At 55.4% G+C, this 25,313-nt stretch overlaps 5 protein-coding genes across 5 annotated transcripts; all 5 read left to right on the forward strand.

The window, feature by feature from the left end:
* Window positions 1-1,650: 1,650 nt before the first annotated feature.
* On the forward strand, window positions 1,651-4,167 carry LOC146543458 (uncharacterized). Its single transcript, XM_085234603.1, has 6 exons — window positions 1,651-1,849; window positions 2,129-2,180; window positions 2,340-2,527; window positions 3,177-3,335; window positions 3,518-3,637; window positions 3,959-4,167. Exons 1-6 carry the CDS (start codon window positions 1,703-1,705, stop codon window positions 4,070-4,072), a joined length of 780 nt encoding a protein of 259 aa, XP_085090729.1. The 5' UTR covers window positions 1,651-1,702; the 3' UTR covers window positions 4,073-4,167.
* Window positions 4,168-8,792: 4,625 nt separating this feature from the next.
* LOC146543459 (uncharacterized) lies at window positions 8,793-11,309 on the forward strand. Its single transcript, XM_085234601.1, has 6 exons — window positions 8,793-9,001; window positions 9,282-9,333; window positions 9,493-9,680; window positions 10,321-10,479; window positions 10,661-10,780; window positions 11,102-11,309. Exons 1-6 carry the CDS (start codon window positions 8,855-8,857, stop codon window positions 11,213-11,215), a joined length of 780 nt encoding a protein of 259 aa, XP_085090727.1. The 5' UTR covers window positions 8,793-8,854; the 3' UTR covers window positions 11,216-11,309.
* A 140-nt stretch (window positions 11,310-11,449) lies between these two features.
* Window positions 11,450-14,355, forward strand: LOC104916633 (uncharacterized). The gene is made up of 6 exons (XM_085234604.1): window positions 11,450-12,050; window positions 12,331-12,382; window positions 12,542-12,729; window positions 13,371-13,529; window positions 13,700-13,819; window positions 14,143-14,355. Exons 1-6 carry the CDS (start codon window positions 11,904-11,906, stop codon window positions 14,254-14,256), a joined length of 780 nt encoding a protein of 259 aa, XP_085090730.1. The 5' UTR covers window positions 11,450-11,903; the 3' UTR covers window positions 14,257-14,355.
* Window positions 14,356-16,986: 2,631 nt separating this feature from the next.
* LOC100540290 (uncharacterized) lies at window positions 16,987-19,802 on the forward strand. The gene is made up of 6 exons (XM_085234599.1): window positions 16,987-17,201; window positions 17,481-17,532; window positions 17,692-17,879; window positions 18,845-19,003; window positions 19,148-19,267; window positions 19,589-19,802. Exons 1-6 carry the CDS (start codon window positions 17,055-17,057, stop codon window positions 19,700-19,702), a joined length of 780 nt encoding a protein of 259 aa, XP_085090725.1. The 5' UTR covers window positions 16,987-17,054; the 3' UTR covers window positions 19,703-19,802.
* A 1,320-nt stretch (window positions 19,803-21,122) lies between these two features.
* On the forward strand, window positions 21,123-23,723 carry LOC109369696 (uncharacterized). The gene is made up of 6 exons (XM_085234600.1): window positions 21,123-21,326; window positions 21,607-21,658; window positions 21,818-22,005; window positions 22,649-22,807; window positions 23,078-23,197; window positions 23,521-23,723. The coding sequence occupies exons 1-6, from the start codon at window positions 21,180-21,182 to the stop codon at window positions 23,632-23,634; spliced, it is 780 nt and encodes a 259-aa protein (XP_085090726.1). The 5' UTR covers window positions 21,123-21,179; the 3' UTR covers window positions 23,635-23,723.
* Window positions 23,724-25,313: the final 1,590 nt, after the last annotated feature.

Consider the following 25,313-nt stretch of genomic DNA (forward strand, 5'->3'; position numbering starts at 1 on the left):
ATGAACAGCACTCAATGAGAAATCAGCCTCAGACAGAACTCATGGGGAGAGACAGCTGGAAGACTCAGAGGTTCAAAGTGGTGATGAGCACAGAGCAGTGTTGCCCCAAGAAGCTGAAAGCATGGCCTTAGTTGGCTAGCACAGCAGGAACAGATCACAGCATGATGGTGCAGAAAGCTGTGTGGGCCACAGGGAGGACATGTCATGAAATAAAAGAACAGACAGCAGAAAGGAAAGGGTAAATGTGTCATCTTGGTAAGAATGTCTTCATAAGTGAATGAAATAGGAGTGCTTAACACGATGACATTGTACCTGTACGCAAAGTCTGGTGAAGAGCAGCAGCAGTACTTAACAAATAAGTTAGCAGGGAAATTTTCCCCCCCAGGTCCAAAAGCGGAACCATTGAGTATGGCCTGATGGCAAACATTGCATGCCAATCCAGTGCCAGACAGGAGGCAGATCTGTGTGCGGTTCTGACATCTGAGCTGGGCTGTGTGTTCTGCTGAGATGTGGGGGTAGGGTGTGCAAAATTCAGCTCTCTCACAGCCGTGTGCATGGAAATGTTGTGTCAAGGCTACGACAGCAGAAGCTTTAAAAAGTTTTATGTAAAATTGTTTCTGACAGTCCTGGCAACAAACTGATCAGCACCGGTGACGTATTTATTAGCAGTGGGTCCACATCTAGATGAAGAGCATGTTGATATGACAAAACCCACTGATCTGTCCTCTTCCGGATTAAGAAATACTGTGATAGCCCAAGGCAGGCATGGGGAGAGCCTGGTGACAGCACACATGGAGCAGAAGACACAAATTTTCATGGAGCTGGGCCATCATGCCTCAGGTCAGTGCCCAAATGTGGGCACTGGCAGACGGTAGGTGGGAGAGGAGTGAGGCAGGCAGCACTACCTGCTCTGGTGGCTCCACACTGATTTTAAGACTGGCCTGACATGGAGAGGGGCCACCAGGATGCACGCCTGGGCACAGCAGGGCTTTGGAGAAGTTCTGGCAGCCTGGCTGGGGAGAAGATGCTCTGCTTAACTGAACCGCCAAGACAATCCGATGGGAGAAGCCAACACGCCTGCACTGTACGGTGACTTCACCCCTCAGTGATTGCTCATCAGCCCATCAGCCTGTGCCCGTGGCTTTGGAATCTGTGCTCCAAAGAACAACTGCCAAGGAAACACTGGAGATGGGGCATTTGCTGGGAAGAAAGGAGAGCAGAGAACACCAGCTTGTGGCCATCAGAGCAACAATCTGACTGAGACAGGGAAAGGGGATTGACACCACCTCAGACTGGATTATGCATGGCTACGATCTGCAAAGCCCATCTGGCTTGTGATGCTGGTGGAGCAGCTCAGTGGAAGCCCTGCAGACCCACGGGGCATCGTGTCTCCTTCCCACTTGCTGCTTCCACTCTCCTCACACACCAACACTTCTCCTGGCCAGGGCTGCTGCTGGCTATCGATTTAGGGGGTCAGGCATCACCAGACAGCCAGATTGTAATTAAAAAAGCAAAGTGACTTTTGCCCTTCAGTAAAGCTGGCTCCCAGCCAGGAGCTTTTACCTGGACAGTTCAGAGCAGGTGAGGCTGTATCCAAAACCAAGGGTTTGCACAAGCCCTGTGTGGGTGGGGTGGAATGCTATAAGAAGCATTGGAGCACTGAACAAGCAATGTGAGCTGGAGCAGAAGCAGGAGAAGCAATATGGGAGAGCTGCGTGTCCGCTCCGCTCTGGTGACTGGGGCCAACCGGGGAATCGGCCTGGGGTTTGTCCGGCACCTGCTGGCATTGCCAAACCCACCTGAGTGGGTCTTTGCAGGCTGCCGGGACCCCAAGGGACAGCGAGCACAGGTGAGGCTGGGCTGGGCTGGAGCTGAGGTGGGGGACAGCAGGGCTGCTGCAGGAGTGGGGATGTGTGAAGGGCTCCGCCAGGGAGCTGCAGCCCTGGACCTCGGGCACAGGAGAACTGGGGCGGGATGCAAGCAATGGGGTGCCCAGGGCTCCCTGGGGTCCAGAAGGGAGCTGCTGCCACTGCCTGGCACCGTGTGCCCCAGGGCTGGAGGCAAAGGGCTTCTGTTGGCTGAGCAGAACAGAGTGTGACAGCGGGCTCACACCCGCTGTCTTCTACAGGAGCTGCAGAAATTGGCCTCCAAGCACCCCAACCTGGTCATCGTCCCGCTCGGTAGGTGACACAGCTGTAGCACAAGGTGCCTCCCTGGGCTCCCCGCTCTGCCAGCACTGCGTCCTCCCACATCCCTGGTGCAGGGCTCTGTCCCAGCACCGTGCCTGCTGGCAGACACCGAGGGCAGCGGGCTCTCACCTCCCCACCTCGCCTCTGCAGAAGTCACCGATCCCGCCAGCATCAAGGCGGCCGCAGCCAGCGTCGGGGAGCGCCTCAAGGGCTCGGGGCTGAACCTCCTCATCAACAATGCTGGGATTGTAAGGGCAAACACGCTTGACAACGAGACACTGAAGGACATGTCTGAGGTGTACACCACCAATACCATTGCACCTCTGCTGCTCAGCCAGGTAACGTGCTCACCACAGCTCCAGGAACGTCCCTGTCCTGAGGCCCTGAGGTACTCGATGGATGGAGGTAGGGGTGGGTAGGACGGGGCCCTCATCTACTCTGCCTGCTGTCTTCTTGCCCTGCTGTCAGGTCCTTCACACTTCAAGGTCTCTTCTTGTCAGAAGTAGGTGCTCAAATCAGCTCTGAAAAGGCTGAGCACAAGATGCCCATTCCAGGTTGAGACTTGTCAGTAGACTGAAGAATATGGCATGCTGGAGTCTGAGTCCATTCACTGTGACATGGTAACAGTGCAGAGGTACAGGCCCATGCCAGAGAGCAGAGTATCGTGATCTGAGCCAGGGGAACAAGAATTTGCACTCTGCCTTTCTTCTGAGCACAGATGGGTGGCTGAGTGCTTTCAGTAGCTGATTGCTGGTACTGTCCAGTGTCCCTCCTTGGAGATGCTCAGAAGTCACCTGGACATGGTCTTGGGTAATGGGCTCTTGGTGACTCTGCTTGGGTAGGAAAGGTTGCACTAGATGATCTACAGAGATACCTGCAAACAACAACTGTCCTCTGATTCTGTTGCTCTGCTATGACCTACTATGGAAGAAAACATGCCCTCCCAATGAGTCTCCTCTGTGCATGCTTCTCCTTCCCCTCCCACAGGCGTTCCTGCCGCTGCTGAAGAAGGCAGCCCAGGGGAGCCCAGGCTCGGGGATGAGCTGCAGCAAGGCAGCCATTGTCAACATTTCCAGTAATGGGGGTTCAATCAAAGAAGTCTATTTATGGGAAGGCATACAAGCTGCCTGTTACCGCTGCAGCAAGGTATGTGCCACGTTGAGCCTGACTCAACCTTCTCCTATCTGCCAGGGATTTCATGTGCTCTCTAGTACAATCTTCAATAGTCTCTGTATCTCTCTGCTGTTGCTGAGCTCCTGACAGTCCCTAGACCTCACTCGCAGCACATTGCCCCAGTTCTCACTTGATCTCTGTGCTCTCTCCCACAGGCGGCTCTGAACATGCTCACCAGGTGCCAGTCCATGGGGTACCGGGAACATGGAATCTTCACTGTTGCTTTCCATCCCGGCTGGGTGCAAACGGACTTGGGATGCGAAGGAGGAGCCAAGGTAGGAGCTTCCCCACGCTGGGTGCATCCACAGCCTGTGCTGGTTTCCCATGGGAGGCTGCTGTCTCCCGAAGCCCTGCCCCAAGACCCCCTCAGGGGGCCGCTCCCTCAGCACCATGGCAGCTCTCCCTGCCCTGGGACCCCTGCGCAGCGCCAGCCCTGGCTCCTGGCAGCCCCACCGCCCGCCTTCCCAGCTCTCACCCTCCTGCCAGGGCTCTGCTTCCCCCTCGGCCCAGCCGCTGCCTTCCCGCAGCCGGGCTCCAGGGCACAGCCTGGGCAGCCCTTGGGCACACACGCCCGTGTTTCTCCCTCTGCCCTGCAGCCCCCGCTGACGGTGGACGCGAGCGTAGGAGGGATGCTGAAGGTGCTCTCCAAGCTCTCCGAGAAGGACAGCGGGACCTTCCTGGACTGGGAAGGGAACGTGGTGGCCTGGTGAGGTGCTGGCCCGGCCTCCTGCCTGGATCCTGGCACTGGCCCCTCTGCTGCTGCCCGACCTCTGCTACATCCCCAATAAACCCATGTCTGACAACAGCAATGCTCTTGGCTCTGACTCTGAGCACAGCAGGCTCTTTCGCTCAGGGCAAGCCTGCAGAGAGGAGCCCCTTTCCCAGGCATGTTCCATTCCGCATCTGTGTGCATTGGCATCCTCTGCTCCCAACCACAGCTACTGGGAATTGGGATCAGACTCTGTCTCCAAGGATGTGGGCTGCCCGGGGCAGGAATGGCCAGGATCTGCCCAACACGGCTGCCTCAACTGCGCCCAGGCAGTCCGGGACACAAAGCTGAGAGCAGTCACTGCAGGCACAGTTGGGGTGCAGGGTGCTGCATGCTGGGGTTGGGAATGGAGAGTGCTGCCTATGTCCCTGGGTGGCTGCTGGCGACATGGGGGCTCAGCTGGTGTCACCTGGGCAAGCAGTTGCCTTCCCAGTCGAGGAGCGTGCCAGAGGTCTCTTATGCATGTGTCCTTCAAGAGGCTGCCCAGAGCCACAGGGACTCCTGCACACTGTGCTCCACCATCACTGCGTCTGCTGAAGGGCACAAGGACCTGTATGACCACTGTGGCCCAGGGTGGGCAGAGAGAGCTGAGGGGTCCAACCAGGCTGGAGTTTTGACTCAAGGTATGCAAGGTTTTGACCTTCAAGTTCACGAGTCCAACCTCATCTACAAAATCCCATCACTAAACTGTGTCCCCAGGTGTCACATCCACACATCTCTTCAATGTCTCGGTGATGGGGAATCCACCACTTTCCTGGTCAGGCCGTTCCAAAGTTTGACAAAACTTTTCCATGAAGAAATTCTTCTTAATGTCCAACAGAAACCTCTTGAACACAACTGGCAGCTGTCCTATTACTCGACACCTGACAAAAGAGGCCAACATCTCATTCCTGAAGTCATCTTTCAGGAAATTGTAGGGACCTACGAGGTTTCATCTCTGTCTCCACTTCTCCAAACCAAACAAGCCTCATACCCTCTGTGTCTCCTCATAACTCCTGTTTTCCAGTCCCTGCATCTGCTTCATTGCCCTTCTCTGCACTCACTCCGGCAACTCAAGATCCTTCTGGCAGTGAGGGGCCCAAAACTGAACCCAGCATTTGAGGTGCAGTCTCACCAGTGCCACGTACACTGGACAGTCACTTCCACACTCCTCTTGGCCATACTATTTCCAGTGGAGGTCAGGAAGCCGTTGGCCTTCTTGCCCATCTGGGCACACCTCTGCCTCGTGTTCAGCCAGCTGTCAATCAGCACATCCAGGTTCTTCTCTACCAGGCACCTTCCAGCTGCACTTCCCCAACCATGTAACACTGCACGGGGTTGTTGTGATCCAAGGGCAAGACGTGGTGCCCGCCCTCGTGGAATGTCATGCACCTGGACTCGGTGTATTGATCCAGACTATCCAGATCCCTCTGCAGAGCCTTCCTGCCCTCAAGTATTTTGACACTGCCACCTCACTTGGTTGTCTTTTCAGCTTCCTCAGGGATCTCTCCATTCCCTCATTCAGATCACTGGCACAACTGTGAAACAAAACTGGCTCCAATACTGAGCCATGGGGAACACCACCAGTGCCTGGCAGCCAGCTGGGTCAAACCCCATTCATTAGGCCCTATTCAGTCTAGCCAGCCTGGCTGCTTTTTCATCACCTGTTGGTCCCCTCTGTGCCATATGTTGGCACTCAGGACGATCTTTTCCATAACATTCCCTGCTTCCAAGATCAGGATGACAACTCGTAACTGTCTGGGCCATCTTTCCCTCCCTTCTCATGCTCTGCAGTCACAGGTGCTAACCTGCACTCAGCTGGCACTCCCCAGTTATGCAGCACTGCTGGCAAATTGCTGACTGCCTTGGCGAGCACTTGCACCACCTCTGTTGGCTGTACCTCATAGGCCACACAGACTTACGAATGTTCAAAACAAGTCTGAGGTCACTTCCAGTTTCCCACTGAGTCCAAGGGCTGCGTCTCACTCCCTCTCACCACCTTACAGCTCAGGGGTCTGGGTACCCTCAGAACAACTGGTCTTTCAAACAAAGGTTGAAGCAGAAAAGGCGTGAAGCACGTCAGCATCATCCCCGTCTGGGCCCCGGGCCAGAAGAGCTGGAGTTGGACAGAGATTGGCATTGTAAAGACAGTAGCCTTGATGAAAAGCAGCACCTTTACTATTGCTTTCACAGCGGAGTAAACATAATAGAGATAATAGTGCCATGCCCCTGCTCCTCAGCCTGACAAACTAAAGGACATTTCCCAAGATTTCTGTAGCGACTTTGCAATTGCCCTTTGTGCACGTATCCAGATGAGGGTGAACACTGAGCTTTCAGCCACTGAGAGTTTGGAAGGTGCAATCATGCCCCAACTCCTTGCAGCGCGCTAAGACAGAAAGCATCTCTCTGTGACATATGGCTGTCAGGGGGCCTGTGGGACAGGATACACCAACGGCCTGAAAAATACTGAAAAATACTGCTTTTGTTCACCCTAAAGCTCAGCCCGTGCAAGAACGTCTCACCCTGCTGCAGCCGAGCCTCGGGGACAGCAGCACTTGTGACAAGACTGGTGATTGGCACCCCAGCAAGGCTGACTGTTCTCTTCTGGGTGTGTTCACGCCAGGCTGGACTGTGACCCCTGCTAAAGGAATGCTTGTTTAGGATTTTATGGTCCAGTGTGAGGCCCCAGAGCAAAGTCAACAGTGTACCATTACAGCTCTAAAACAATGGAGAGGTTCAAAACCAACATGACACAGCAGAAACAGGAGAGATGAAAGAGCTGGTCTTGGTTTTATCTGGTTCTGAGGCACCCTGAACTTTTCCATCACACTGTGGGTGATGATGCAGAAAAGGAAAACCGTGGAAGACTATTCTGTGAAAGAGCCGAGCATTCGTCTGCAAATGGCATTTATCTGCTAAGGATTGTCTCTGGCCATGAAAATATAGTGTAAATACAGAAAAAGGCCATGGGAAAGAATTATCTGGGTGTAGAAAGCCAGTCCTGCAGTTTGGGAGGTGTGCTGAGGCAGAGAGAATGAACAGCACTCAATGAGAAATCAGCCTCAGACAGAACTCATGGGGAGAGACAGCTGGAAGACTCAGAGGTTCAAAGTGGTGATGAGCACAGAGCAGTGTTGCCCCAAGAAGCTGAAAGCATGGCCTTAGTTGGCTAGCACAGCAGGAACAGATCACAGCATGATGGTGCAGAAAGCTGTGTGGGCCACAGGGAGGACATGTCATGAAATAAAAGAACAGACAGCAGAAAGGAAAGGGTAAATGTGTCATCTTGGTAAGAATGTCTTCATAAGTGAATGAAATAGGAGTGCTTAACACGATGACATTGTACCTGTACGCAAAGTCTGGTGAAGAGCAGCAGCAGTACTTAACAAATAAGTTAGCAGGGAAATTTCCCCCCCCAGGTCCAAAAGCGGAACCATTGAGTATGGCCTGATGGCAAACATTGCATGCCAATCCAGTGCCAGACAGGAGGCAGATCTGTGTGCAGTTCTGACATCTGAGCTGGGCTGTGTGTCCTGCTGAGATGTGGGGGTAGGGTGTGCAAAATTCAGCTCTCTCACAGCCGTGTGCATGGAAATGTTGTGTCAAGGCTACGACAGCAGAAGCTTTAAAAAGTTTTATGTAAAATTGTTTCTGACAGTCCTGGCAACAAACTGATCAGCACCGGTGACGTATTTATTAGCAGTGGGTCCACATCTAGATGAGGAGCATGTTGATATGACAAAACCCACTGATCTGTCCTCTTCCGGATTAAGAAATACTGTGATAGCCCAAGGCAGGCATGGGGAGAGCCTGGTGACAGCACACATGGAGCAGAAGACACAAATTTTCATGGAGCTGGGCCATCATGCCTCAGGTCAGTGCCCAAATGTGGGCACTGGCAGACGGTAGGTGGGAGAGGAGTGAGGCAGGCAGCACTACCTGCTCTGGTGGCTCCACACTGATTTTAAGACTGGCCTGACATGGAGAGGGGCCACCAGGATGCACGCCTGGGCACAGCAGGGCTTTGGAGAAGTTCTGGCAGCCTGGCTGGGGAGAAGATGCTCTGCTTAACTGAACCGCCAAGACAATCCGATGGGAGAAGCCAACACGCCTGCACTGTACAGTGACTTCACCCCTCAGTGATTGCTCATCAGCCCATCAGCCTGTGCCCGTGGCTTTGGAATCTGTGCTCCAAAGAACAACTGCCAAGGAAACACTGGAGATGGGGCATTTGCTGGGAAGAAAGGAGAGCAGAGAACACCAGCTTGTGGCCATCAGAGCAACAATCTGACTGAGACAGGGAAAGGGGATTGACACCACCTCAGACTGGATTATGCATGGCTACGATCTGCAAAGCCCATCTGGCTTGTGATGCTGGTGGAGCAGCTCAGTGGAAGCCCTGCAGACCCACGGGGCATCGTGTCTCCTTCCCACTTGCTGCTTCCACTCTCCTCACACACCAACGCTTCTCCTGGCCAGGGCTGCTGCTGGATATCGATTTAGGGGGTCAGGCATCACCAGACAGCCAGATTGTAATTAAAAAAGCAAAGTGACTTTTGCCCTTCAGTAAAGCTGGCTCCCAGCCAGGAGCTTTTACCTGGACAGTTCAGAGCAGGTGAGGCTGTATCCAGAACCAAGGGTTTGCACAAGCCCTGTGTGGGTGGGGTGGAAGTCCAGCATGCTATAAGAAGCATTTGAGCACTGAACAAACAACGTGAGCTGGAGCAGAAGCAGGAGAAGCAATATGGGAGAGCTGCGTGTCCGCTCCGCTCTGGTGACTGGGGCCAACCGGGGAATCGGCCTGGGGTTTGTCCGGCACCTGCTGGCATTGCCAAACCCACCTGAGTGGGTCTTTGCAGGCTGCCGGGACCCCAAGGGACAGCGAGCACAGGTGAGGCTGGGCTGGGCTGGAGCTGAGGTGGGGGACAGCAGGGCTGCTGCAGGAGTGGGGATGTGTGAAGGGCTCCGCCAGGGAGCTGCAGCCCTGGACCTCGGGCACAGGAGAACTGGGGCGGGATGCAAGCAATGGGGTGCCCAGGGCTCCCTGGGGTCCAGAAGGGAGCTGCTGCCACTGCCTGGCACCGTGTGCCCCAGGGCTGGAGGCAAAGGGCTGCTGTTGGCTGAGCAGATCAGAGTGGATAAGTGGAGCTCACACCCGCTGTCTTCTACAGGAGCTGCAGAAATTGGCCTCCAAGCACCCCAACCTGGTCATCGTCCCGCTCGGTAGGTGACACAGCTGTAGCACAAGGTGCCTCCCTGGGCTCCCCGCTCTGCCAGCACTGCGTCCTCCCACATCCCTGGTGCAGGGCTCTGTCCCAGCACCGTGCCTGCTGGCAGACACCGAGGGCAGCGGGCTCTCACCTCCCCACCTCGCCTCTGCAGAAGTCACCGATCCCGCCAGCATCAAGGCGGCCGCAGCCAGCGTCGGGGAGCGCCTCAAGGGCTCGGGGCTGAACCTCCTCATCAACAATGCTGGGATTTTAAAGGCAAACACGCTTGACACCGAGACACTGAAGGACATGTCTGAGGTGTACACTACCAACACCATTGCACCTCTGCTGCTCAGCCAGGTAACGTGCTCACCACAGCTCCAGGAACGTCCCTGTCCTGAGGCCCTGAGGTACTCGATGGATGGAGGTAGGGGTGGGTAGGACGGGGCCCTCATCTACTCTGCCTGCTGTCTTCTTGCCCTGCTGTCAGGTCCTTCACACTTCAAGGTCTCTTCTTGTCAGAAGTAGGTGCTCAAATCAGCTCTGAAAAGGCTGAGCACAAGATGCCCATTCCAGGTTGAGACTTGTCAGTAGACTGAAGAATATGGCATGCTGGAGTCTGAGTCCATTCACTGTGACATGGTAACAGTGCAGAGGTACAGGCCCATGCCAGAGAGCAGAGTATCGTGATCTGAGCCAGGGGAACAAGAATTTGCACTCAGCCATTGGTTTGAACACAGATGGGTGGTTGAGTGTTGACACGGGCTGATTGCTGTACTGTCCAGTGTTCTCCTTGGAGATGTCCAAAAGGCACCTGGACATGGTCTAGGCAATAGGGTCTTGTTGGCTCTGCTTGGGTAGAGGAAGTTGCTCATCTACAGAGATACCTGCAAACAACAACTGTCCTCTGATTCTGTTGCTCTGCTATGACCTACTATGGAAGAAAACATGCCCTCCCAATGAGTCTCCTCTGTGCATGCTTCTCCTTCCCCTCCCACAGGCGTTCCTGCCGCTGCTGAAGAAGGCAGCCCAGGGGAGCCCAGGCTCGGGGATGAGCTGCAGCAAGGCAGCCATTGTCAACATTTCCAGTAATGGGGGTTCAATCAAAGAAGTCAATTTATGGGAAGCCATACAAGCTGTCTGTTACCGCTGCAGCAAGGTATGTGCCACGTTGAGCCTGACTCAACCTTCTCCTATCTGCCAGTGACATCACAACACTTCTACTATAATCTATGACAGACTGTGAATTGCCCAGCTGCGGCTGAATTCCTGACAGTCCCTAGACCTCACTCGCATCACATTGCCCCAGTTCTCACCTGATCCCTGTGCTGTCTCCACAGGCTGCTCTGAACATGCTCACCAGGTGCCAGTCCATGGGGTACCGGGAACACGGCATCCTCTGTGTCACTTTCAATCCCGGCTGGGTGCAAACAGACATGGGGAGTGAAGGAGGAGACAAGGTAGGAGCTTCCCCATGCTGGGTGCATCTACAGCCTGTGCTGGTTTCCCATGGGAGGCTGCTGTCTCCCGGAGCCCTGCCCCAAGACCCCCTCAGGGGGCCGCTCCCTCAGCACCATGGCAGCTCTCCCTGCCCTGGGACCCCTGAGCAGCGCCAGCCCTGGCTCCCGGCAGCCCCACCGCCCGCCTTCCCAGCTCTCACCCTCCTGCCAGGGCTCTGCTTCCCCCTCGGCCCAGCCGCTGCCTTCCCGCAGCCGGGCTCCAGGGCACAGCCTGGGCAGCCCTTGGGCACACACGCCCGTGTTTCTCCCTCTGCCCTGCAGCCCCCGCTGACGGTGGACGCGAGCGTAGGAGGGATGCTGAAGGTGCTCTCCAAGCTCTCCGAGAAGGACAGCGGGACCTTCCTGGACTGGGAAGGGAACGTGGTGGCCTGGTGAGGTGCTGGCCCGGCCTCCTGCCTGGATCCTGGCACTGGTCCTCTGCTGCTGCCCGACCTCTGCTACATACACAATAAACCCATGTCTGAGAACAGCAATGCTCTTGGCTCCATTTCTGTGAGCACAACAGGCTCTGTGGAACACCATGGAGGGCAGTCACTTCCCAGGGGTATTCCACTGCTCATCTGTGTACATCAGTATCCTCGCGGCTCCCAACCACAGCTACTGCCAGGTGTCCCCTCAAGTGACAGATGTCACTGCTGGAAATTCCTGGTTTATGCATGGCTACGATCTGCAAAGCCCATCTGGCTTGTGATGCTGGTGGAGCAGCTCAGTGGAAGCCCTGCAGACCCAGGGGCATCGTGTCTCCTTCCCACTTGCTGCTTCCACTCTCCTCACACACCAACGCTTCTCCTGGCCAGGGCTGCTGCTGGCTATCGATTTAGGGGTTCAGGCATCGCCAGACAGCCAGATTGTAATTAAAAAAGCAAAGTGACTTTTGTCCCATAGAAAGGCTGCCTCCCAGCTGCCAGCTTCATCCTGGACTGTCCAAAGAGCAAGAGAAATTGTACCCACAGCAAGGGTTTGCGCAAGCCTTGTGTGGGTGGGCTGTCTGCTCAGCATGCTATAAGAAGCATTTGAGCACTGAACAAGCAACGTGAGCTGGAGCAGAAGCAGGAGAAGCAATATGGGAGAGCTGCGTGTCCGCTCCGCTCTGGTGACTGGGGCCAACCGGGGAATCGGCCTGGGGTTTGTCCGGCACCTGCTGGCATTGCCAAACCCACCTGAGTGGGTCTTTGCAGGCTGCCGGGACCCCAAGGGACAGCGAGCACAGGTGAGGCTGGGCTGGGCTGGAGCTGAGGTGGGGGACAGCAGGGCTGCTGCAGGAGTGGGGATGTGTGAAGGGCTCCGCCAGGGAGCTGCAGCCCTGGACCTCGGGCACAGGAGAACTGGGGCGGGATGCAAGCAATGGGGTGCCCAGGGCTCCCTGGGGTCCAGAAGGGAGCTGCTGCCACTGCCTGGCACCGTGTGCCCCAGGGCTGGAGGCAAAGGGCTGCTGTTGGCTGAGCAGATCAGAGTGGATAAGTGGAGCTCACACCCGCTGTCTTCTACAGGAGCTGCAGAAATTGGCCTCCAAGCACCCCAACCTGGTCATCGTCCCGCTCGGTAGGTGACACAGCTGTAGCACAAGGTGCCTCCCTGGGCTCCCCGCTCTGCCAGCACTGCATCCTCCCACATCCCTGGTGCAGGGCTCTGTCCCAGCACCGTGCCTGCTGGCAGACACCGAGGGCAGCGGGCTCTCACCTCCCCACCTCGCCTCTGCAGAAGTCACCGATCCCACCAGCATCAAGGCGGCCGCAGCCAGCGTCGGGGAGCGCCTCAAGGGCTCGGGGCTGAACCTCCTCATCAACAATGCTGGGATTGTAAGGGCAAACACGCTTGACAACGAGACACTGAAGGACATGTCTGAGGTGTACACCACCAACACCATTGCACCCCTGCTGCTCAGCCAGGTAACGTGCTCACCACAGCTCCAGGAACGTCCCTGTCCTGAGGCCCTCTCAGATCCTCTATGGATGGAGGTAGGGGTGGGTAGGACGGGGCCCTCATCTACTCTGCCTGCTGTCTTCTTGCCCTGCTGTCAGGTCCTTCACACTTCAAGGTCTCTTCTTGTCAGAAGTAGGTGCTCAAATCAGCTCTGAAAAGGCTGAGCACAAGATGCCCATTCCAGGTTGAGACTTGTCAGTAGACTGAAGAATATGGCATGCTGGAGTCTGAGTCCATTCACTGTGACATGGTAACAGTGCAGAGGTACAGGCCCATGCCAGAGAGCAGAGTATCGTGATCTGAGCCAGGGGAACAAGAATTTGCACTCAGCCATTGGTTTGAACACAGATGGTGGTTGAGTGTTGACACGGGCTGATTGCTGTACTGTCCAGTGTTCTCCTTGGAGATGTCCAAAAGGCACCTGGACATGGTCTAGGCAATAGGGTCTTGTTGGCTCTGCTTGGGTAGAGGAAGTTGCTCATCTACAGAGATACCTGCAAACAACAACTGTCCTCTGATTCTGTTGCTCTGCTATGACCTACTATGGAAGAAAACATGCCCTCCCAATGAGTCTCCTCTGTGCATGCTTCTCCTTCCCCTCCCACAGGCGTTCCTGCCGCTGCTGAAGAAGGCAGCCCAGGGGAGCCCAGGCTCGGGGATGAGCTGCAGCAAGGCAGCCATTGTCAACATTTCCAGCATTGGGGGTTCAATCAAAGAAGTCTATTTATGGGAAGGCATACAAGCTGTCTGTTACCGCTGCAGTAAGGTATGTGCTGTGATCATTCTCCTCTCTGTAAACGACTTCAGGACCCCTCGAGGATATCATCTCTGACAGTGTCAGCATCTCTCGTCTGTGGCTGAGCTCCTGATTGTTCCTATATCTCTCTCACAGCACGTTGCCCCAGTTCTCACCTGATCCCTGTGCTGTCTCCACAGGCTGCTCTGAACATGCTCACCAGGTGCCAGTCCATGGGGTACCGGGAACACGGCATCCTCTGTGTCACTTTCCATCCTGGATGGGTGCAAACAGACATGGGGAGCGCAGCCGGACTCCCGGTAGGAGCTTCCCCTACCGCTGGGTGCATCCACAGCCTGTGCTGGTTTCCCATGGGAGGCTGCTGTCTCCCGGAGCCCTGCCCCAAGACCCCCTCAGGGGGCCGCTCCCTCAGCACCATGGCAGCTCTCCCTGCCCTGGGACCCCTGCGCAGCGCCAGCCCTGGCTCCCGGCAGCCCCACCGCCCGCCTTCCCAGCTCTCACCCTCCTGCCAGGGCTCTGCTTCCCCCTCGGCCCAGCCGCTGCCTTCCCGCAGCCGGGCTCCAGGGCACAGCCTGGGCAGCCCTTGGGCACACACGCCCGTGTTTCTCCCTCTGCCCTGCAGCCCCCGCTGACGGTGGACGCGAGCGTAGGAGGGATGCTGAAGGTGCTCTCCAAGCTCTCCGAGAAGGACAGCGGGACCTTCCTGGACTGGGAAGGGAACGTGGTGGCCTGGTGAGGTGCTGGCCCGGCCTCCTGCCTGGATCCTGGCACTGGCCCCTCTGCTGCTGCCCGACCTCTGCTTCCCCTTCAATAAATCCATATCTGAGAACGGCAATGTCCTTGGCTCTATCTCTATCTCTATCCATGGGCTCTGTCCCATGCTTGGTGCCCATGGAGGACAGCCACTTCCCAAGGGTGTTCCACTCCTCATCTTTGTGCATCTGCATCCTCTGCTCCCTTCCACTGTCACTTTCAAGAGTCTCAATAAGAGTCAGCTATCATTGCTGGAAATGTTCCCTGCAGGAGGGAAAGTGATTGGAGCCACCGCCCATCTCCGAGGTGTTGTGATACCTGGGGCTGGGAACATCAAGGGTGAATTGGGTGTGCAGAATCTCTCCATGAAGTGTTCCCCACAGGGGCCCATGTAGTTGGGGCACAGATTGAGACAGAGTTGTAGTACGGGACACTGCAGAGCCACAAATGGAGCAGAGAATGTGGAGACGCTGCTGCTCGTGTCCATTGGCAGTCAGAGGTGACAAGGCACAACTGAGCTGGCATCACCTGGGCACTCAGTTCCTTTCCCAGTCAAAGGTGGCATCTGAGGTCTCCTGTGACAGGCTGCCCAATGCCACCAAAAAGCCCTGCGCACTGCTGGGTGCATGTGGGCCGAAGGGGAATGTTTTTCAGCCAGAAAGGCTGTGGAGGTGGGCAATGGGGTTTTGCCCTGACGAATACATGGGTATGGCCCTCACTTGTATTTTGAGCGCTCAACACTGCGTGTCCAGACAGCATCCCGGTATTTTTCTCAGGCGACACGTCCCGTTTCCGTGGTCCATACATGTCCTTCTTTTCTCTCAAGTCTGATCAGCAGGTCCTTGTCCAGTCATGCTGGTTTCCTGCCTCCTCTGCTTGTTTTCCTGCACTGTGGGATAGAGAGCTCTTCTGCTCACTGGAAGCTGGTCCTGAAGATTTGCCAGTTTTCCTCCACTCCTTTGCCTGTAAGGTCATCATCCCAGGGGATCTCATCCAGTAATTCTTTAAATAGCCCAAACTTTGCTCTCATGACGTTCAGGGTCCTGAGTTTGCTTTCTGCGAGGCCCATCCTCCTCTAGATCACAAACCCTCCCAGGAAGCATGGCCACTACAGCCCAGAGCACCTCCCATCTTAACCTCCTTAATGAGCTCCTCTCTGTTGGTGGCAAACATGTCTCTGAAATGCTTGGTTTGCCTAATACCCAGGCCAGGAAGGTACCCTCAACACACTCCAGGAGTCTTTGGGATCCTGCCCTGTTGCTTTCCCAGCAGATGTCTGGGTGGTTGAAATCCTCCACCAGGTTGCCCCAATCAGTCAATTTGTAGTAGACCCTGACCGCTACGTGTCCTTTATTGCCCGGTCCCTGTTTTTCACCCACAAGCTCACAACCTGATGGTGGCTGTTCCTCAGAGGCAGCTCTTCACACGCTACCAACCCACTAACACAGAGGGCAATTCCCCCACCCTTCTCTCCCTGCCTATCTCTTCTGGAAAAACTTGTAGCCCTGAGTCGTTGTGCTCCAGCCATGTGAATTACAGCACATCTGTGACCACAGCTGGGTTATACTTTTCTAATTGCACCATGGCTTCCAACTTCTCCTGCTTGTCACCAAGGCTGCATGCTTTAGGGGTGTAAAGGCACTTCAGACAGGCTATTGGCAACATTACCTTCTAGGAAGAGTGCTCTCAAGATCCTGTGAGACGAATCAGAGGATTTTTCCCTGCTTTTCCTATAATGACAGCATTTCCTGGGCCTTCTTTGTTGCATACAACTCCATCCTCTAGCCCCATCAAGTGCAGATTAAATACTGGGCAAACAATCCAGACAGCTTGCTTCCCAGAACACCTCAACTCCACCTGCTCAATTCTGTACCACCTGCTGCACACATACCATGACTCTCAAAGGCCTCTCCAGGATCATACAATCCTGATCATGACACCATCCATGCAGCCAGTCACTTACCTGACCCATTCCGCTCCTTCTTTCCAGGCCCCAGCTGCCAAATGAGAGTAGAGAGGTGAACACTACTGGCATTCTTGAATACCTCAATGTCTTTCTAAGAGATGTAGAGTCTCTTTCAACATTTGGTGGTGTCATTGCCACAGCTCCTGAGAACCACAAGGATCCTTGCACCACAGACCCTGCTATAGAGTCTGCTGAAAATGGCACCCTGCTTTCTCACTGGCCCACCAAGCAGTGCCACAGGAAGGCACGTCGCATGTCGTGGTCTCCATGGTGGCTTTCTCCATTCTGTGCCATGGTGTATTTGTGTTCCTGGCTTCCCCATTTGCCTTAGTTTTGAATTATCAAGGAGCTCCATGAAGCACACTGGGTGGACTAACTTCTCTCACTCCCTCACATTCCTTCACCCATCTGCATAATTAAATAAGTTGAGTTCACATGAACACATCCCTGCACATCTTAAGGCCACATTTCATGTTTGTGTTTCTGCACATTCTTTATGCCTGCCCCTCTTTCTCCATACCCTGTGTGGGACAGGAAAAAGGGTCTGGACCAGGTGTTATTTGACCAGATACACACTCACCTTCCAAACACCTAACCAGCAGTTTGCCTTAAAAAGCCAAGTTGTTTTTGCCCTTTGTAAGGCTGGCTCCCAGCCAGGAGCTGTGTCCCTGTCATTTCAAAGAGCTGGAGGGATTATACAGAGAAGCACAAGTTTGTACAAGCCCTGTGTGGGTGGGGTGGAAGTTCAGCAAGCTATAAGAAGCATTAGGGTGCTGAACAAAACCACATGGTAGAGGAGAAGCAGGAGAAGCAATATGGGAGAGCTGCGTGTCCGCTCGGCTCTGGTGACTGGGGCCAACCGGGGAATCGGCCTGGGGTTTGTCCGGCACCTGCTGGCATTGCCAAACCCACCTGAGTGGGTCTTTGCAACTTGTCGGGACCCCAAGGGACAGCGAGCACAGGTGAGGCTGGGCTGGGCTGGAGCTGAGGTGGGGGACAGCAGGGCTGCTGCAGGAGTGGGGATGTGTGAAGGGCTCCGCCAGGGAGCTGCAGCCCTGGACCTCGGGCACAGGAGAACTGGGGCGGGATGCAAGCAATGGGGTGCCCAGGGCTCCCTGGGGTCCAGAAGGGAGCTGCTGCCACTGCCTGGCACCGTGTGCCCCAGGGCTGGAGGCAAAGGGCTGCTGTTGGCTGAGCAGAACAGAGTGTGACAGCGGGCTCACACCCGCTGTCTTCTACAGGAGCTGCAGAAATTGGCCTCCAAGCACCCCAACCTGGTCATCGTCCCGCTCGGTAGGTGACACAGCTGTAGCACAAGGTGCCTCCCTGGGCTCCCCGCTCTGCCAGCACTGCGTCCTCCCACATCCCTGGTGCAGGGCTCTGTCCCAGCACCGTGCCTGCTGGCAGACACCAAGGGCAGCGGGCTCTCACCTCCCCACCTCGCCTCTGCAGAAGTCACCGATCCCACCAGCATCAAGGCGGCCGCAGCCAGCGTCGGGGAGCGCCTCAAGGGCTCGGGGCTGAACCTCCTCATCAACAATGCTGGGATTGTAAGGGCAAACACGCTTGACAACGAGACACTGAAGGACATGTCTGAGGTGTACACCACCAACACCATTGCACCCCTGCTGCTCAGCCAGGTAACGTGCTCACCACAGCTCCAGGAACGTCCCTGTCCTGAGGCCCTCTCAGATCCTCTATGGATGGAGGTAGTGGTGGGTAGGACGGGGCCCTCATCTACTCTCTGCCTGCTGTCTTCTTGCCCTGTTGTCAGGTCCCTCACACTTCAGGTCCCACTCAGGTCTCTCTTGATGTCAGAAGTAGGTATTCAAATGAGTGCAGAAAGGGATGAGCACACAGTGCCCATTCCAGGTTGGGACCAGGAGGCAGGCTGAAGAATTTGGCACTTTGGAGCCTGGGGCCACAAGATAAGAATGCATAGGTACGGGCCCATGCCAGAGAGCAGAGTATCACGATCTGAGCCAGAGGAATAAGAATTTGCACTCTGCCTTTTTTTTTAGCACTGGTGGGTGGTTGAGTGTTGGCAGGGGCTCATTGCTGGTACTGTCCAGTGTCCCTTCTTGGAGATGCTCAGAAGTCACCTGGACATGGTCTTGGGTAATGGGCTCTTGGTGACTCTGCTTGGGTAAGTATATAATCAACGGATATACAGATGTTATAATTATGAAATATACCAGGGAGTTTGGCTAAGCAGGCCATTATACAAAAAGAGAGTAGATAGATAGAGTGCATACCCTAGTCCAGGGCTTACTGTAAAACACCAAAGGAGGGATCTTCAAAAAGAGATCCATTCCCACTGGTAGTCAGCTCTTAAATGGGTCTAGGAGAAGTGCAGCCAGGAGAATTGCCTTCACCTGTGCTCCCAGGGCTGACTCGGTGCTCACCTCAGGTGATCAATCAGAGGTTCAGGCTGTGATTCAGCAGTTCCCATACAATAGGGGAGGTTGCACCAGATGATCTACAGAGATATCTGCCAATAACAACTGTTTTCTGATTCTGTTGCTCTGATATGACCCACTACAGAAAGAAACATGCCCTCCCAATGAGTCTCCTCTGTGCATGCTTCTCATTTTCCTCCCCACAGGCGTTCCTGCCAATGCTGAAGAAGGCAGCCCAGGGGAGCCCAGGTTCGGGGATGAGTTGCAGCAAGGCAGCCATCATCAACATTTCCAGTATAGGAGGATCTATCAGAGAAATGTATTTATGGGAAGCCATACAAGCTGTCTGTTACCGCTGTAGCAAGGTATGTGCCACGTTGAGCCTGAGCCAACCTTCTCCACTTGGCCAATGACTTAATGAGCCTTCCAGTATCAGCTCTGACAGTCCCTACACCTCACTCACAGCACGTTGCCCCAGTTCTCACCTGATCCCTGTGCTGTCTCCACAGGCTGCTCTGAACATGCTCACCAGGTGCCAGTCCATGGGGTACCAGGAACATGGCATCCTCTGCGTCACTTTCCATCCCGGCTGGGTGCAAACGGACATGGGGAGTGAAGGAGGAGACAAGGTAGGAGCTTCCCCACGCTGGGTGCATCCACAGCCTGTGCTGGTTTCCCATGGGAGGCTGCTGTCTCCCGGAGCCCTGCCCCAAGACCCCCTCAGGGGGCCGCTCCCTCAGCACCATGGCAGCTCTCCCTGCCCTGGGACCCCTGCGCAGCGCCAGCCCTGGCTCCCGGCAGCCCCACCGCCCGCCTTCCCAGCTCTCACCCTCCTGCCAGGGCTCTGCTTCCCCCTCGGCCCAGCCGCTGCCTTCCCGCAGCCGGGCTCCAGGGCACAGCCTGGGCAGCCCTTGGGCACACACGCCCGTGTTTCTCCCTCTGCCCTGCAGCCCCCGCTGACGGTGGACGCGAGCGTAGGAGGGATGCTGAAGGTGCTCTCCAAGCTCTCCGAGAAGGACAGCGGGACCTTCCTGGACTGGGAAGGGAACGTGGTGGCCTGGTGAGGTGCTGGCCCGGCCTCGTGCTTGGATCCTGGCACTGGCCCCTCTGCTGCTGCCAAACCTGTGTTTCAATCTCAATAAAGCCATGTCTGAGAACAAAGAAGCTGTCAATTCTGGAAACCTACACTGCTGGAGGGAAAGTGATTGGAGCCACCACCCATCTCTGATGAGGTGGGATGCCTAGGGTTGGAACATCAAGGGTGAATTGGGTGTGCAGAATCTCTCCATGAAGTGTTCCCCACAGGGGCCCATGTAGTTGGGGCACAGATTGAGACAGAGTTGTAGTACGGGACACTGCAGAGCCACAAATGGAGCAGAGAATGTGGAGACGCTGCTGCTCGTGTCCATTGGCAGTTAGAGGTGACAAGGCACAACTGAGCTGGCATCACCTGGGCACTCAGTTCCTTTCCCAGTCAAAGGTGGCATCTGAGGTCTCCTGTGACAGGCTGCCCAACGCCACCAGAAAGCCCTGCGCACTGCTGGGTGCATGTGGGCCGAAGGGGAATGTTTTTCAGCCAGAAAGGCTGTGGAGAAGGGTGGTGGGTGTAAAAAAAGTGTAAAGAAAACATGGGCAGGGCCCTCACTTGCATTCTGAGTGCTCAACACTGCATGTCCAGACAGCATCCCAGTACTTTTCTCAGGCAACACGTCCCATTTCCGTGGTCCATACATGTCCTTCTTTTCTCTCAAGTCTGATCTGCAGGTCCTTGCCCCGTCCTGCTGCTTTCCTGCCTCCACTGCTCTCAATGTCTTTCTCAGAGATGTAAAGACTCTTTCCACATTTGGCGGTGTCATTGCCACAGCTCCTGAGAACCACGAAGATCCTTGCACCACAGACCCTGCTATAGAGTTTGCTGAAAATGGCACCCCTGCTTTCTCACTGGCCCGCCAAGCAGTGCCACAGGAAGGCACGTCGCATGTCGTGGTCTCCACGGTGGCTTTCTCCATTCTGTGCCATGGTGTATTTGTGTTCCTGGCTTCCCCATTTGCCTTAGTTTTGAATTATCAAGGAGCTCCATGAAGCACACTGGGTGGACTAACTTCTCTCACTCCCTCACATTCCTTCACCCATCTGCATAATTAAATAAGTTGAGTTCACATGAACACATCCCTGCACATCTTAAGGCCACATTTCATGTTTGTGTTTCTGCACATTCTTTATGCCTGCCCCTCTTTCTCCATACCCTGTGTGGGACAGGAAAAAGGGTCTGGACCAGGTGTTATTTGACCAGATACACACTCACCTTCCAAACACCTAACCAGCAGTTTGCCTTAAAAAGCCAAGTTGTTTTTGCCCTTTGTAAGGCTGGCTCCCAGCCAGGAGCTGTGTCCCTGTCATTTCAAAGAGCTGGAGAGATAATGCAGTGATCCAAGGGTTTGCGCAAGCCCTGTGTGGGTGGGCTGTCTGCTCAGCATGCTATAAGAAGCATTTGAGCACTGAACAAGCAATGTGAGCTGGAGCAGAAGCAGGAGAAGCAATATGGGAGAGCTGCGTGTCCGCTCGGCTCTGGTGACTGGGGCCAACCGGGGAATCGGCCTGGGGTTTGTCCGGCACCTGCTGGCATTGCCAAACCCACCTGAGTGGGTCTTTGCAGGCTGCCGGGACCCCAAGGGACAGCGAGCACAGGTGAGGCTGGGCTGGGCTGGAGCTGAGGTGGGAGACAGCAGGGCTGCTGCAGGAGTGGGGATGTGTGAAGGGCTCCGCCAGGGAGCTGCAGCCCTGGACCTCGGGCACAGGAGAACTGGGGCGGGATGCAAGCAATGGGGTGCCCAGGGCTCCCTGGGGTCCAGAAGGGAGCTGCTGCCACTGCCTGGCACCGTGTGCCCCAGGGCTGGAGGCAAAGGGCTGCTGTTGGCTGAGCAGATCAGAGTGGATAAGTGGAGCTCACACCCGCTGTCTTCTACAGGAGCTACAGAAATTGGCCTCCAAGCACCCCAACCTGGTCATCGTCCCGCTCGGTAGGTGACACAGCTGTAGCACAAGGTGCCTCCCTGGGCTCCCCGCTCTGCCAGCACTGCGTCCTCCCACATCCCTGGTGCAGGGCTCTGTCCCAGCACCGTGCCTGCTGGCAGACACCGAGGGCAGCGGGCTCTCACCTCCCCACCTCGCCTCTGCAGAAGTCACCGATCCCGCCAGCATCAAGGCGGCCGCAGCCAGCGTCGGGGAGCGCCTCAAGGGCTCGGGGCTGAACCTCCTCATCAACAATGCTGGGATTGCAAAGATAAATTCACTTGACACCGAGACACTGAAGGACATGTCTGAGGTGTACACTACCAACACTGTTGCTCCTCTATTGCTGAGCCAGGTGAGTTTTCACCCACCGCTCCAGAAATATCCCTGCAGTGCATCCCTGAGATCTTTGATGGAGGAAAGAAGGGGCCAGTGGGATAGGGCCCTCCTCTACTTTCTGCCTTCTGAGTCCTTGCCCTTGTGTCAAGACCAGTGTTCTTTAAGACCCAATCTGGTCCCTTGCTTTCTGAAGGGTACGCTTGGAGCTTACACGTTTCTTCAGGCTTGACTGAGATCAGGCAGCAAGCTGAAGACCTTGGCACTTTGAAGCATGGGGCCTCTTATTGCGAAATAGTAACAGCACAGGTGTGTGAGCTCGTGCCAGGGAGCAGAGTATCATGATTTGAGCCAGAAGAACAAGAATTTGCTCTCTGACTTTGTTCACCACTGGTGGTTGGCTGGGCATTGCCATGGACTTTTCACAGAGGTTGTCCCATGTCCCCCTTTGAGATCCTCAAAAGTCCCCTGAACAAGGTCTTGGGCAATAGGGTCTTGTTGGCTCTGCTTGAGTAGAGGTAGCTGCACCAGATGATCTGCAGAGATATCTGCCAATTACATCTGTTCTCTGATTCTCTGGTTCTGATGCACCAACTACTATGGAAGGATATATGCCCTTCCAACGAGCCTCCTCTGTGCATGCTCTCCATCCCCTCCCACAGGCGTTCCTGCCCCTGTTGAAGAAGGCAGCCCAGGGGAGCCCAGGCTCAGGGATGAGCTGCAGCAAGGCAGCCATCATCAACATTTCCAGCATTGCGGGTTCGATCAAAGAAATGTATTTATGGGACGCTGCACACTGCGTCTCTTACCGTTGCAGTAAGGTATGTGTTGGATATGAGCCCAAATTTCTCAGCAAATGACTGCATAATCCCTCCAGTATCACCTCTGTTAGTCTCTTGCACCTCTATCCACTGTGACAGAGCTTCAATCAGTCACTGCCTTCCTCTCACATCACATTCCTGTTACTGGTCCCAGGCCCCACTGCAGAGGACCATGCTGGGACAGATCTGCAAACCCCGGCCATGGGATCTGCACGTGTCCCCATGCTGCACCTTTTCATCCCCACCTGATCCCTGTGCTCTCTCCCACAGGCTGCTCTGAACATGCTCACCAGGTGCCAGTCCATGGGGTACCAGGAACACGGCATCCTCTGCGTCACTTTCCATCCTGGATGGGTGCAAACGGACATGGGGAGCGCAGCTGGACACACAGTAGGAGCTTCCCCTACCGCTGGGTGCATCCACAGCCTGTGCTGGTTTCCCATGGGAGGCTGCTGTCTCCCGGAGCCCTGCCCCAAGACCCCCTCAGGGGGCCGCTCCCTCAGCACCATGGCAGCTCTCCCTGCCCTGGGACCCCTGCGCAGCGCCAGCCCTGGCTCCCGGCAGCCCCACCGCCCGCCTTCCCAGCTCTCACCCTCCTGCCAGGGCTCTGCTTCCCCCTCGGCCCAGCCGCTGCCTTCCCGCAGCCGGGCTCCAGGGCACAGCCTGGGCAGCCCTTGGGCACACACGCCCGTGTTTCTCCCTCTGCCCTGCAGCCCCCGCTGACGGTGGACGCGAGCGTAGGAGGGATGCTGAAGGTGCTCTCCAAGCTCTCCGAGAAGGACAGCGGGACCTTCCTGGACTGGGAAGGGAACGTGGTGGCCTGGTGAGGTGCTAGCCCGGCCTCCTGCCTGGATCCTGGCACTGGCCCCTCTAGTGCAGCCTTCCCCCTCAATAAATCCATATCTGAGAACAGCAAGACTGCTAACTCAGTGACCACAACAGGTTCGGATGCACACTGACAGCCCATGGGGGGCAGCCCCTTCCCGGGTTCCCACTTCTCATCCATGAGCATCAGAACAGACTGCTCCCAACCATAGCCACTGACAGATGTCTCCTCAAGTGACAGCTGTCAATGCTGGAAATGTCCCTCTCTGGAGTTAAGGGCTTTGGGCCACTGTCCATCTTCAAGGAGGTGGGCTGTCCAGGGCTGGGGGAAGCATGAGTGTAGTGGGAGCACAGGATGTGTCCATGAAGGGCTTCCCATGTGGGAACAGGTGGTTGGGGACACGGAGTAAGGCAGAGATGGAGTGAACGGCTCTGCATCACCACACATAGGGTGGGAAACAGGAAGAAGATGCTGCCCGTATCCATGGGTGGGCAGGGGCTGCTGTGTGCATCTGGGCAAGAGGGAGATATTTTCCAGTAAGAAGGGCTGTGGAGGTGGTAATGGGGCTTTGCTCTGCAGAAAGCAAGGGCCTGTGCTGGCCATCTGAGTGCTTGCACTTCAAATACCATGTACGAGATGTGTGTCCTAGGGCAGGTTAGGGTCCCGTGATCCACCCTCCATGGGCAAACATCACCAAATCATCCCCTGCCCCCTCACCTTGCTGCTGCAGTATGGGAATATGGGGGCTTCCAGCACCTCGTGGCACCACCCAATGGAGACCGCTTTGGCAGTCACACTGATTTCTACAGCACAGCCCCTGCGTCCCTTTGTCCTTCACTGCCTAAGAATCAGAGATAAGGAGGAAGTTTGACTCAGGATAAGGGATATGGGAATCACTGTTTTTGGAGAAGACCTTCAAGTTCACAAATCCAATCTGATTTACCGCATCCCATCACTAAACTGTGTCCCAAGAGCCACATCCACACATCTCCTTAATATCTCAGTGATGGGGAATCCACCACTTTCCTGGTCAGCCCGTTCCAATGTTTGACAACACTCTCCATGAAGAAATTCTTCCTAATGTCCAACAGAAACCTCTTGAACACAACTGGAGGCTGTTCCCACTCATGTCCTATTACTCAACACCTGACAAAAGAGACCGACACCTCCTTCTTCTAGTCACTTTCAGGGAGTTGTAGGGTGTGATGAGGTCTCACTTCTGTCTCCACTTCTCCAAACCAAACAAGCCCCATGCCATCTGTGTCTCCTCATAACTCCTGTTTTCCAGTCCCTGCATCTGCTTCATTGCCCTTCTCTGCACTCACTCCGGAAACTCAAGATCCTTCTGGCAGTGAGGAGCCCAAAACTGAACCCAGCATTTGAGATGCAGTCTCACCAGTGCCACGTACAATGGACAGTCACTTCCACACTCCTCTTGGCCATACTATTTCCAGTGGAGGTCAGGAAGCCGTTGGCCTTCTTGCCCATCTGGGCACACCTCTGCCTCGTGTTCAGCCAGCTGTCAATCAGCACATCCAGGTTCTTCTCTACCAGGCACCTTCCAGCTGCACTTCCCCAACCATGTAACACTGCACGGGGTTGTTGTGATCCAAGGGCAAGACGTGGTGCCCGCCCTCGTGGAATGTCATGCAATTGGAGAGGGTGTAAAATTACTAAAAT

The sequence above is a fragment of the Meleagris gallopavo genome, chromosome 13, assembly GCF_905368555.1.
Source record: "Meleagris gallopavo chromosome 13, MGAL_WU_HG_1.1, whole genome shotgun sequence".
Taxonomy (NCBI): domain Eukaryota; kingdom Metazoa; phylum Chordata; class Aves; order Galliformes; family Phasianidae; genus Meleagris; species Meleagris gallopavo.